The sequence below is a fragment of the Egretta garzetta genome, unplaced genomic scaffold (assembly GCF_000687185.1).
Source record: "Egretta garzetta isolate BGI_Z169 unplaced genomic scaffold, ASM68718v1 scaffold425, whole genome shotgun sequence".
Classification (NCBI taxonomy): domain Eukaryota; kingdom Metazoa; phylum Chordata; class Aves; order Pelecaniformes; family Ardeidae; genus Egretta; species Egretta garzetta.
In genome coordinates, this window is record NW_009259796.1 from 4313994 (window position 1) to 4327610 (window position 13617).

The 13617-nt window shown below is 55.5% G+C and overlaps 1 protein-coding gene across 1 annotated transcript in view; it reads left to right on the forward strand.

Annotated features, from left to right (window-relative positions):
* XXYLT1 (xyloside xylosyltransferase 1) overlaps positions 1-13617 on the forward strand; it is a 37294-nt gene that overhangs the window by 3824 nt on the left and 19853 nt on the right. Inside the window, exon 2 of the mRNA XM_035895299.1 lies at positions 2574-2721. Coding sequence (XP_035751192.1) covers positions 2631-2721 — 91 coding nt within the window. The 5' untranslated portion in view covers positions 2574-2630. The remainder of the gene's footprint in view (positions 1-2573; positions 2722-13617) is intronic.

The following is a 13617-nucleotide window of genomic DNA, read 5'->3' on the forward strand; positions in this document are numbered from 1 at the left end:
TCTCTCCAGGAGTTCCTCATCTTTCTTGAACTGGGGAGCCCAGAACTGGACACAGTACTCCAGGTGGGGTCTCACCAGGGCAGAGTAGAGGGGGAGGATAACCTCCCTCGACCTGCTGGCCACACTCCTCTTAATACACCCCAGGATACCATTGGCCTTCTTGGCAACAAGGGCACATTGCTGGCTCATGGTCAGCTTGTCGTCCACCAGGACTCCCAGGTCCCTCTCAGCAGAGCTGCTTTCCAGCAGGTCAGCCCCCAGCCTGTACTGGTGCGCGGGGTTTGACCTCCCCAGGTTGCAGGTGCTCTATTTCTCCTCCATGTTTCTGCAGTCCGGCCAGACCCCGAAGCTGCCCCTACTGAGCTGGGCTGGGAGCAGAGCGTCGCGCATCCCAGTGGCGGTGGTGCTCAGCTCCATGCACAGGCAGTCGGTGCCTTTGCATCTGGTCAGTAGTGGTGTTTTGCTGTGTTTGGTCACCTGGGATCGCTGCCATCAGGAGCGCCTGGTACTGCCGATCTGCTCACCACAGCCATGCCGCTCCTGCCTGTTCCTGCAGCGCTGCTGGGGCGAGATGCTGCCGTAATGTTCCTGGTAACTCGGTTTCCTCCCCTGCGGAGTCTCGGGGAAGGATTATGTATGCTGTGCTATCCAAAGCCAGGTGCGGCTGCTGATGAGCTCTCCCAATGCACTTTCCTGGTACATGTTGTTCTGTGTTTTTCCTGCCGTCCTCTTGCAGGCGCTTGGCCCTGAGCCCGGCAGCTGGGACGCCAGCAGTGTGGCCGCCCTGCCGAGGGACATGCTGGCCACAGGGCCTGCGCGAGGGCTCTCGTACAGCACCCAGCCGATGATAAGGTCCAGCATCAAGCCCTCAGCCAAGCGTGGGTGTTTGGGGTGCCGTCCCCAGGAGGGTGGCCATGGGGGCTCAGCTGTGACTGTCCTCTAGTGGTACCCCACCGTGGGCTCGGCTGCCATGCCCAGGGTCAGGATGGGCGCATCACCTTGCCTTGTTCTGCGTTCTGTGGGTCTCATGAGCGGCTCCGTGCCTCCAGTGAGCTCTGCTCTGACGCGAGAGCACTTTGATCTGGGTAACGTTTTCTGCAAGAAAGCACGGGAGGAGGAAGCTCCAGACCACTCACTGCCTCTGTGCCAGCCTTGCTGGGCGTCAAAGCAGCCCCTTGTGCATCCCATAGACAGGATGGGCATTGCACTAGCTCAGGCCTTTTCCTCTGAAGCACTTGACTTGGTTTAGGTTTAAAAAAAGCATATGCTCTACCTTGCATGTTTCAGTGTATAGCAGAGGGCTCCTCGCTCTTAAGCAGATGAATTTTAGTAGGAAAAACGAGTGAAAACATAGAACCATTGAATAGTTTAGTTTGGAAGGGACCTGTGGAGATCACAGGGTTGAGTTCTGTGCTGAAGGCTTAAGAAAGCATCTCTGTATTACTCAAACAAGGGATATAGGCTCCCCTTTCCAAAATTCAAGTACTGCTGTAGCTATGTCCTCACTGGCCTGCAGGGCTCTCCCTGCTTTCCCTGGCCTGAAGAAGGCGGCACAACCTTGAGTCTCCACAGACGAGTTCCTGCACTCCCCGCTATCTGCACCGGGGTTGTGTCCCTTGTCTCTCTTAATTACCCTGAAAATCCTGCCTGTTATCTTGCGTGACTCGGTGACCTGCATCCTTCTGTCTGTATAACAAGCATCAGGCTTCGTGAAAGTTCCTGTTCTTCGGATTTCGACCGAAATTACTTGTAAGCTTGTAAAATTTCCATCACTGACAAGGTATATTTGCTCCTGTTTCTGGCCCATAGCCATGACCTGCACAGGCATGCCAGGGTCGGAGCTGGTGCATGGGCTCCAGCAGGGCTGAGGAGTGCAGAGCCTTGCTGGCTGAGCGTGAGCAAAGCTCCAGCACAAGCAGGCTAGAGAAGATGCTCGGCTCTGCTGTAACTGCTGATGTTTAGATTTTCATCAGCGTGCTGTGGCCCGTCCTCCCTTTCCCCTCCAGCTCTGGCAGGACGTGCTGCAGAGCTTGCCTCCATGCCGGGCTGAGGTTCAGGAAATCCGGGCTGTGTCCCTGGCCCTGTCGCAGCCTGCCTCTGTAGCAGGGAGCAAGTCTTGGTCCTCGGGGTAAGTGACGTGGTCTGGCTTGCCTCAAAATGGGAAGATGCCAGAGCCTGGAGGGAACAGTCACCTCTTCTGATGGACTCCGTATGGGAGACCAGATATGTGCTTGCGTTAGGCAGTGGGAACAGACCAGAAAAAAACACAAAACATTGAACACGCTTGATTGTGTGAGTGGATTCGAGTCTCTGCCCATCTCACAGTTATGAAATGGCTGTAAAAATCCTTCCCTTCTTTCCCTGCCCCACCTAGCTGGCTCTCGTGGCAGGGGGACGTGCAGGGGCCGGTGCGTACAGGGTCCCTCCATACAGCTGCAGTGCCAACCAGCAGTACCTGTGCTTTAACAACCTCAGCCCCTCGCCCCATGCTGGTGCAGGCTGAGCAAAGGCTGCCAGCACTGAGCCAGTCCCCAGAGGCAGTGTCTGAGTGGTGTTCCTGGTGTCTCTCCTAGGTAGTAGTCCATGATGTGAATGAGCTGACGGAAAAGCTGTTTCCGATTGTCGAAGCCATGCAGAAACACTTCAGCGCTGGATCGGGGACCTACTACAGCGACTCGATCTTCTTCTTGTCGGTTGCAATGCATCGCATCATGCCCAAAGGTAAGCCTCCGCTGAGCTGCTGCAGCAGCTGCCTCCGGCAACACGGGCTCTTGTTCTTCTGCACCGAGATGCTATCCGTTGCTATTTGAAATGCAAAGAAAGTTAACAAGCTTTCTGTGTGGGCTCCAGGCGTTCTGCTCCTTTCTGCAGTTGATGGACCCTTCAGTCTAAGACTGTCCACATGCAGGTCTCTGCTGGCGGGAGCAGTGGGAGGTTATCCATGCTGTGTGGCAGCTGGCCCTGCCCTCATGCCCTGGGATGGTAGGAGAGGTGAGACAGGAGCGAGTGTGCTTGTCCTGTGCGTGTTTACAGCCCCCTTCCCCGTGGAGTGTCAGCAGAAAGAGATGCCTCTCGTTTGTGGCACAGCTGCCTGCCTGTGTGCTAGTAGGCATCGGCAGAGAGCGGTTGTCAAGCCTTTCCTCTTGGCTTCGATGAGCTCTTGGAAAGCTTTGCTGATTAGAAGCCACTGATCTCTTAAGTTTCCTTATTATGCCTTTGCTCTGCTGTTATTGAGTGCAGGAACAACAATAAATCTGCAGGAAAACAAGAGAGCTGGCAAAGCGGGCTTGGCTCAGTTGATGCCATGTTTTCCTTCCCCAGCTGCACGTGGGTGCTTCTCCTGGGACTGGCTTGCTTTTTAGCCTTGGACCAGTCACACAAGGAGGGTGTTGCATCCCTGGGCTCCAAACGCCTTCCCTGGAGTCCCCCCAGCCCTGCCTGTCCCTTCCCGATGCCAGTCCCGGGGCTCTCCCTGCAGCCTGCCCTGCTGGCCTGATGCACCAGTGAGGGCAGCATCCTCTCCCGGGCCAGCCGCCAGCCACATGCCCTCCCTGTGCCATGGCAGGTGGCAGTGGTGGCGGAGAGCACAGGGTCCTGCCTGGCCATACACCTGCACCAGGAGGAGAGGTGACCAGCCTCTGGAAGCTGCTTGCAGATGGCACGCAGTGGTGGCCTGTTCCCACACGCCTGTGTTGATGAAATAGCTGTTCCCGGGGCTAGCACCACCGGTCCTGGCAGCTTCCTCGACATCTTGGAGCCTCTGCCCAGCCATAATATTCCTTGCAGACTTCCTACCATGGATCTCAGGCACAGTCTTGCTCTTGCTGGGATGTGAGTGGGTACAACTCCTCTGTGCCCCTGTCCCAGTTTGGCTCTGCCCAGTTAGCTCCTGCCTTTGCACTGGTTCGTGAGGCTTCCTCTGGACATACCCCTGTCTGGGGGACACAGCCATCCCACGCTAGCTCGTGAAGTGGTGGGCCAGTGGTGTTTAATTTGTGCAGGCAAGCGTTAGGGAAGAGCAGGAGGGAGGTGGCCTGTTCCGTCCCCACCGGGGGCTGTGGGGCAAGGCAGCCCCGAGGGTCCCGTCCCACCCCTGCTGATCATTATTCTGTGGTCTCCAGCGAATGTTCTGTACTTCGCTCTCCATTAGACTTGGGTAATTTTCTTTTTTGTCTGGTGGCGTCTGCATTCCGAGTGCTTTGAAGTACCCGGAATACAAATGAAGGTATTAATGCTGGCTAATTCACTCTCCCGATTCCCTACCCTGTCTTTACCATGTGCTAAAGATATCCGTGTCGTGCTGCCTGCCAGCAAGAAGCTGCTAGGTCTGAAATGCCTTTTCTCAGTTCGTCAACCCACCGGTTGTCTCATCTCTTGGAAAGCTTGTTTGCTGTCCCTCAGCCTGCTGGGGCTTTCAATGGTCTGTTCGGGGCACAGGATGTTTAAAGAGGCATTTTTACAGTTTCATGAGCTTAGTTTTTGTTTCAGAAGCTGCTAGTAAAGCTGATTTATATTTCCCTTGCAAGAGAGATCAGATTTACTGCTCTGGGTGCCTGGTGATTTATGGGGCTGGCGGGGCTCCCCGGCCCCTTCCCTGCTTCCCGACGCTCAGCCGGCCCCGTGCGGGAGGCAGCAGGGAAGGCTGCAGCTCTGCTGCCCGCTTGCAGGCTTGCGGGTGGCATGGGACTGGCCCCGGGCTGCCACCGCTCTCCTGGCTCTGACAAACCACCCTCTACTGGCGTGAAGAAGCCGCTTTGCTAAGGTGGAGGAGAAAGGACTAAATGTTCCTTTTCAGGCAATATTTGCATTTTTCCTTGTACATTTCTGTGCCATTTCATGTGCCCTGAATGCTGCATCTTTTTGTGCACCTCTGCAGGCACATCTGGCTCCATAGCGTTAGCACCATTTTTTTGTGGAAGCCAGATTTGATTGGAAGCTTAAGCGTCCTCCAGCAGAAACAAAGGCCGTGATCTGAATATTAAACTCTCTTGTGTGTTTGTTTGCATTTGTATTAATCGATCTATAGGTTTTTTCAAGAGCTCATAACCTTTGCATTAAAGATGCCTGGCTTTAGTTTCCGGAGTTTATAATTTTTGAAGGGAGGCATTTTTGTAGTGTCATGACTTAGTGATTTGTCTGGAGCCTTGGGGTTGCGATGGGGCACTGACTTTGCAGACTGCTGGCACTCACAACTGAACACCAGGGTAACTTTTTTTTTTTTTAAAAGAAGATTTTTGTGGAACACGTGCTGGCTGCATGCATATTGCACTGAGAATAAATGGGTTCTGCCACCCAGCTGCTCTGTTTTTCACTGCTGCTTGGGATCTTGCCCAGAAAACTTCAGCTCTAAAACCTGCAGCTGCCAAACTATAATATAACAGCTTCTTAGCTGGTGTAAATCATGGAACTCTCTTGCCTTAAATGTCTTACATCAGTGGAGTTAATCTGATTTAAACCAGCTGGGGACTTGGTATGCAGCGTGCAGAAGTGCAGACTGCATAACTCTTGTCTGTGCTTGAGGCTCATAAATCCTGTTTTAATGCGGTGTGGCCAGGCCCAAGGAGCTGGAGGAGGGCTTGATGCTTCGCAATGGTTTTGCAAGGGAGAAGTGATGGGAAAGTTACGCAGAGAGAGGACGAGCAGGATGATGCCAGCATGAAATGATCCTGGGACTTGCAGAGGAGTGCTAGGAGGGGAAAGGAGGACAAGGACTCGGACCTTTTTACTTTTCATTTTCAGTATGCCTATGCAGAGGTGGCCTCTCACTTCCCGACTGGCTTCAATCCCTCTAATCACTTGTCATTTTAGTCGTGTAACTTCAGAGGACTGGCAAGCTTTTCATCATCCTCCTTACGGATAGGAAGGAGCAATGTCTGGGCAGATCTGCCTGGCAGGCAAGGTCACAGGACAGACTCCTGATGCTGCAGCGAGGGGAGGAGGAGATGGGGTGGCAGAGGGGCAGCCAGGGGAAGCTGTGGGCTCCCCAGGGAATTCTTGGCCCTGTCCTTGGCCCAAGTAAAGTGTTTTTCAGGGAGAAGTAGTTTAGCAACTGGGTGTCCTCAGCAGCTGGTGGGCTTAGGGACAAACATCAGCATCCAGCAGTTTGGGCAGAGCTTTGAAAACTGCTGTTTGGTGTTTGACTCCATTGGTTTTGCTGACTGTGCTGCAGCAGGATGACCCTGCGGGAGAAGAGAAGGAGCAGAGGGAAAGTGGGACAGGATGGAGAAGCAGCTTGTCTCTGCCAACTCAGACAGAGGAGTGGAGTCCATTAGCTCAGGGGAGTCTCTGAAACCTGGCTGGAGGTACCATGCCTTGCACAGAGTGAAGGTATTTAGCAGAACTTGACTGAAGATGAAATTCGACAAATTGGAGGCAGCAAGGTTTCCTGGCTGGTAAGAACAGCTGGCAGTCTTCCTGGGAGGTAGCATCATCTCTGCACGTGGTCTCCTCCCCACCTGGCAGCTCTCTGGGTTTCTGTCCCACTGACTGACCCAGCATGAAGGCAGAAGCCCTGATGAAGGGTGGGAGATGAGCACAGGGTGCAAAGAGCCCCTGGGCTCTGCTGTGCGTGAGGTTAGCCCTCATGCATCTTTCAGGTACTGGTAAAGTGCTAACTTGTTAATCCTCATACTGCTTTGGGTGGGCAGGGAGAGGAACGTGGCTCTGCTCCCCCGAAGCTGGTGGGATGCAGCTGAGCAGAGCCACGGCTGGGATGTCTGCCTGGAGAGGGAGTGCCAGGGAGCATGGGCCCTCTGCTCATGCTAACACGGCTCTGTGTCTTCACACGGGCAGCGGAGGGAAAAGTGCAGAGCAGGATGGCACGTGACCGCAATGTTTAACTCCGCTAACGGGATCTCTTACAAGCGTATGTGTAAGCTTAGGTTTGGAGATCTCCAGGAAAGCAGCTCAGCAGGATAGCTCCTCCTCGTGCCCACCCTCTCTTCTGCTTTGATGCCTGCTGCATCCCAGAGATGACCTGTGTGCCTGTGGGAGGCTCTGCGAGCAGACAGCAAGAGCCATCAGAAGGTGTCTACCTAACAGCCAGGGAGAGAGGCAAACGCTGTTCAGCTCACCCTCTGCCTGCTTTAAATACTTTGAAAGCATGGGACTGAGAAGGGGAAGAGAGCCCATTCCCTGTCTGGTTTATTCCAGTGTTAGGAATTGGGGTAAGAAAGTGGATGTGTTGGAAAATATTTGGGAGAAAATATTTGGTGAGGAAATACTTGACATAATTATCACTATTGAAATTGGTAGGGTGAGACACAATTAAATTAAGACCACTGGTTGCAGTGCTTATGAGAGGGGATGGATAAGAGAAGTAGGAGCTGGGCAGTACTCTACGGTGAAGACACACCTGGGGACTTGCTGACTGAAAACTCGGGAGCTTGGTCTGCAGGTACATTTGGTAAAGTTGCTTCATCAGGGGCTCCTAAGGGAAGTAAGCAGCAGTGGGAGAAGTGGGTGAGTTTCTGTGTGACGGAACAAACATGAGGAGCTATGAGGAAGGAGAACAGAGTGGGACCGATCATTATGTATTGCTGAATTTAATGGCTTATCAACATGGTCTGTTGGGAAAAACCTGGGAGAAGTGCGGCGGCTTCTGTACTGGCTGACTGGGACCCTGTGGTCTGGGAGAGGGCTGGCCGAGGGGGTTATAGAATCATAGTTATGGTGCAGTCCGTGAAGACACGAGCCATGCAAGGCAGATGTTTGTACAAGAACTGGGGGGGCATCAAAGTTGATGAGAGGCGTGTTTAAAACAGAGTGCAGTGGTTATTCACACAGGCACGGTGCCGTGGGGTGTTGCAGCTGCTGAGCTGCCTCCTGGAAGAGGAAATCATTGCAAGCTGCTGTCTGATAGACACTGGCTCTGCTTTGGGATCTCCCCGAGCTGCAAGCGGTGCAGGAGCATGTCGGGGGGGACGCGGCTGTGGGGAGGGGGGGAAGCAGGGCCGGCTGTTGCAGGCGAATAAGCAGCACCGTGTCCAGGGAAGCAGCCGCCAACAGAGAGCTGTGCCATCAGCTTCGTAATGGCTGCCCCGGCTTAATGGCTGTGTCACACTGGGATCCAACGGGAGGTCCAGTGGTCTCCCTAGCCTCAGGCTCTGAATGGGGGATTTTGTGCAGCTCGTTATCAACAGCTGTACTGATTATTAAGCATAGACCAGATTATAATGATGTTTGTCCAAGCTGCCTGTTAATGACCAAGGCCCCAGGCCATTTGGTGCTGCTTGCAGCAGGCTTCAGCTGCTGGCTCCAGCTTGGTCTCCCACGAAACTGATATCAGACTTTGCCTGCTCTGGGAATCCCAGCCCGGAGACAGTGGGCTCTGTGAGCATCAGCTTACGCCTTTCCCACCGAGCGGAGCTGGAGAGAGGGCAAAGGCCAGGGAGGAGACATGTTGGAGGGAGCGCTGAGCTGTGCTCTGCCTTCTTGGGGCACCTCGCCTGCGCCGAGGCCAGGCACCCGGAGCGTTCCTGCTGCTGGCTGTGGAGCTGGAGAGCCTGGGAGCTGGGGGGAACACGTTAAGCAGAGGTATCAGGAAAATAGTCTGTTTGCTGGAACAGTGTCTGGACGAGTAGCTGTCTTCTGCTAGTGCGCTTCTCTAAGAGCAGGCAGGCAACATCCTGAAAACGTGATCTATTGCATTGGGAAAACAGGAATTCGTAGGTGTGCGTGCGTGAAGGTTTGCCATTGCATCTGCAACATTCGAGTCCATAATGCAGGACTGCCTGGGTCTGGCTCTGTTTGCCTGCGGGGTGCCCGGTGACTGCCCGCGATGTTTCCCCTCGACAGCACGTGTGTGCAGTGAGTTACGGTGCATTAATCCTGTGCCAGACCGTGAACAAAGAAATGTGCATCAGAGGTCTGTAAGGTGGAGCCCGGCAGAGGGAGATGGGGGGGAGCACCACCTCCTCTTCTTTCTCCTGGCAGTTGCGGAGCAATTCCTGGTGCAGCTACCCACAAAATTCAGCGACTTACATTGTAATAAATAAGCATTTTGAGAGTGCGTCACTCCTGATCCTTTCCTGCTGGCTGAGCGTCGCCGTTGTTGCTGAGCCCCACCACATCGGGGGTACGCAGGGGTGCGGTGGGTTGGGAGAGTGCTGGGGGGAGGGCGCCCATGCCCCAGCTGCTCCAGGCCTGGCCGTGCCTTACCGAAGAGGAGATGTTGTGAAGAGGCACAGAAAATTGGGGTCTGTGGAGGAGTCATGGGAGATGGCCCCAGAGCCACATGCTCCCAAGCCACAGTTCCCACGGGATGCCGCAAGTAGCTGAAGGGGTTATTTTCTGGCAAAAATGTTTCCATCTTTACAAGGATGGAGGGAGCGTTAATAGTTTCTGGTGTGCTCTCATAACCTCCCTCCCTGCTTCACGCTGCAGCCATGTGAAAAACAGCCAGATTCATTCCCGAGCGTGTCTCTGGGCTGCGCTCACTCATGTCAGATCCTGCGAGGAGGAGAGGCTGGAGTGATGGATTTGTGAGCAACAGGGAGAGCGGTGCCAGCCATTGTTCCTTGCTGGGGTGAGCCTGTTGTGCCGTGGGAGTTGGTTTCGTGGTGCTTTTGGGGAGCAGGCAACAGCAGACGTCTAAATAAGCCCACCTCAGGTGAACACTGGAGGCTGCTGCCTTGCAGGGGGGTCCTCACCTGCCAAAATGAGATGCTAACCCTGTCCAGCTGCCTGCAGGACGTGCCTTTCTGGCAGGAGAGCCCCTCGGCCCCAGACCTGCTGCTGCGGAGCCATTGGGAAGGGCTGCTGCCATGAGGGGGATGTGGATGCTGCTTGGTGGGTGCCCGGCATCCCCCTGGGAGCTTTGGCACGGTGGAGGCCCCTTCCCCATGGCACCACCACCACTGGGGGCCAGAACGACCCGCAGCCCCCGGGGATGGTGTCGCTTCTCATAATTTCCGCTGGCTGCCCCTGGCTGTGGTGCCACCATCGATTATTTTTGGATGTCCTAGATCTGTCAGGCTGGGGCAGGCGTGTGTGGCTGCTGCCCCCCCTCCCCATGGAGCAGCAGGGTCCCGATGCTTGGTGCTGTGGGTGGGTGCTGCCCTCCTCCTTCCCTAGCCAGCCCCACTCCCCCATCCCCAAAGGGTGGAAGCTGCTGGGGGTCACCCAGCATTGATGCTGGGGCTGCTCTCCCCCACAGCCTTGCTCCCCACTCTGCTGTACCTTGTGAGAGCTTAGCAAGAAGAAACAGGGAAAAATCTGCCTGCAGTCCCACAGCTGTGCAGTTAATCGGGATGTGAGATCATCTACCTTAATGCATTTTTTTTCTGTATCTTTTTGGTTTCCGTTTCCATCTCACCCGCTCGTTACTTCACAGCTTTCCATCTGCACTGCATTCTAATTTATGGCAACCTGGAATTAAACCTTATTTTGTCTGATTATAAGGTTTCCTGCTGCTCTTCCTCCAGCTCCAGAAAGTGTCTTCACACTCCTCCCCCAGCAGCACCACATATAAAATACATAGCAAGCAGCACTTACAGCTCCACCCTGAAAGCTGTCGCGTGCTCAGTGATGTCTCTGCCTTGGAGTCTGGTTAAGAGTCAAGGTGTTGAGCACCATTAAATATTAGTCCCTCAGACCTTGATGGATTACGAGGAGGCGCTTGGATGCACAGGAAAAATTAATTTCCTGGAACAAAATGCATCCATCTCCTGCTGACTCTTCCCCATCCCTCTGGAGGTGGCTGCGGGGTGTGGAGCAATGCGAGCAGAGCAATGCTGCTGTCAGCACCTGGGGCTGTTGCTGCTGCACCAGCCCCTGAGCTCACCCAGGGTGCCTGCCCGGCGTGGGTGGGAGAGATGATTTGTCATCTGTCTCTGGCTGGCAGACTAATTTTTTAATTAGCTGATAGGCTGGAATTGCTGTGCAAAAGCCACTGCTCTGCTCCACTGGGTGCCTAATGGGGGCCACAGAAATCTGCGTCATGGCATGGTTAGTGGCCGGGGCGCTTGGGAATGTCCCCCCTCTCGTCCTGCCCTCCCCTGGCACCCTGTTTGCAGGGAGGGGAGGCTTCTTGATGGGGAGGGGGGCTGCTAGGCTGCCCCAGGGAGCAGAGAGGACCCTTGAGTGCACAGTAGAGGCGAGGACTTGGGTTTAAGTGGGCAGCTGGAAGGTAAGCTGTCTGCACCTTGGCAAGCTCTGCCAGTGCAGGGCTTTGTAGAATCGTCTTCTCTTGGGAGGGTGGGCTCCAGAGCAGCACTAGGTCCTCTGCAGCGTGCGTTGGGCTTGCACACACGTGTGCGTGTCCCTGCCTCAGCTGCCTTCCTCTGGGCGAGGCTCTCGAGGTGTTGGGGTCAGCTGCATGGGCACTGGTGATTAATCCTGGAAGCAGAAGGGGAGACTTTATCTGTGGAGAAAATAAGGCCTGGCAGGGGGAGCGCACAGCCGGAGAGGAAGCTGCTCGCAGCCCTGCTGACAGCAGGAGGGAGAGTGGCTGGGGAGCCAGCAGCACGGGGAGGCAAGCCAAACACAGGGAGCCGCTAAGGAAGGGCAGGATGGAGAACCCAGCGTGTTTGTGTAAATAAACCATATCCACGCTGGGCTTGTCATGGTGCTGGCATCGCTGCCCAGCACCACAGCTGCGCTCGTGCTCTGCTTCCCACTGCAACTCAGGCTTTCGGGAGCGGCCGGCTGCTTCTTCTGGGCAGCACCCTCCGGGTTGCACAGGGACGCTCTGGAGCCTATTGCCCACGCTGCGCCCACGCCTGGCCTTGGTGCTGGCCGTGGGAGTGGTGTTTTTCTTGGCCACGGGTCCCTCTGAGCCAACGAGGGTGGGGGATCCTGGTTTTGCAGCCAGCGCAGGCGGCTTTGCAGCGCTGCCTGTTGCTGCCGGCAGGCACGCTGCCCGCTGGAGCAGGGGCTGCTGCCTATTGCCTGGAACAGTGATCTGAAAGCCGCTGCTGGTCCTTCACAGCTCCTGATTTCCTTGGGATGTCCCCCTGTTGCGATAGGGACAGCTAAAACAAACCATGGGTAGTCAGACCCAAACTCAAAGCGATGGGGAGAGGTGGAAGGGAAGCTGTCCAGGTGTGTCCAGCATTTGCAGACCAGCAGACATGAGCCCTCCAGCCCCGCTGACCCCAACTCAGAGAGCCTGGGCTGCCCGGCCCTATTCCTTCTGACGGTTTGAGTCAAGTGGCAAAACGCACAGCCACCCCCTGGCCCTTCCCAAGACCCCCGGCCGCAGCCCCACAACACCCAGAGCTGCAGCCAGCAGGGGACACTCCCGTCCCTTCGCTGCGCGGTGTCACCCGTGCTGGCTGCAGCCGCTGCTGTCCCTGCAGAGGGTCTCTGAGGTGCTCAGCCGATGCTGCCTGTATTTGCCCATCGCCCTCCCCGTGCGAGGCCATTGCCCTCCACGCAGTCTCCAGAAGGGTGCAGGGGGCTCCTGCCTCCTTGTGTTGCAGGACTCGCTGCTGCTGGCTCCATGGGGAAAGGCGATGCAGCATGCCTGGGTCGTGCAGCGTGTGAGGCATGGTCAGCAATCCCAGCGGTGTCCTCCTTGATCTCACCTCTTCTGCTCTGCATGGGCACCAGCCTCTGGCCCCAGAAGTCACTGCAGAGGAGGCACAGGGACCTCCCACCTGATATATGTCAGAGGAGTCTCTGCTCGTTGGCATGGTGCACCAGGGTGCTTAGGTCTTTAAAAGCAGGTTTGCTGAGGCAGGTAGAGACCCCGGTACAGAGGATGGTGGGAGTAGAGCCAAATCGCCACCAGCATTGGTGGTGGGTGTCTGCCTCAGGAGTGTGTCTGAGGATTGGGCACAGTGCAGCCTGGCAGGGCAGCACCATGTTCCCTCCTGCCATCCCACCGCTCCTTGCAGCAGCTCCCCTGCCAGACGAGCTGCAGGCAGGATTTTGTACTCTGAGGAGGGAGCTGAGCTCGTGCCAACATGAGCTTATCAATGGGCTGGAGAGCTACACCACCTCCAGGAGATTTCAATTCTTGCTTCTAGTCTAAAACTGTTAAACCACTGCTCAGTCAACAGTGAATAAGACCATGCCATTTGCTGGACAGCTTTTGCCCGTTGCGTTGTGATGGCAGCTCTCTGTTTTGCTATTTGTTCCTGGACACAAGTTGTCATTTTCGCTCCTTTCCCCTCTGTGCAGAGCGGTGGCGGCTGCCAGTGGTGACATCCCTCTGCCCCAGACCTGGTGTGGTTTGTATGGAAGAAGAGGGTTTGGGGGCAAGGCCAGCACTTACGCCCCAGCCCTGCTCCTGCCATCTGGGCTCAGCTTTGATAGGGTGGCAACCCTCGTACAGAGAAAGTTCTTAGGATGAGTGAAAATGAGTTTGCCTGCAGAAGAGCCTTTGCTGCTGGCAGAGGCCAGGCTGTGGGGGTGCAGGGTCTCACTTTTCTGCCTTGTTTAACTATTAGAGCCCAGTGCACGGTTGGTGAATCACCTTGGGCTCCCCATACCTGCACCCAGGGGTGCCTGGTAACTTAAGAGGTTTGTAGCTCACATAGGAGCCTCTCAAATCACATCATACTCCAGAGACTAGTTTTGGCCATCAGTAGGTGACTTGTGGATGCCTCAACTGGGCATGGAGGGTGTCAGCATCATCTGCCCCATGGGGAGCCCATGCTGCTGCTGCTGCTG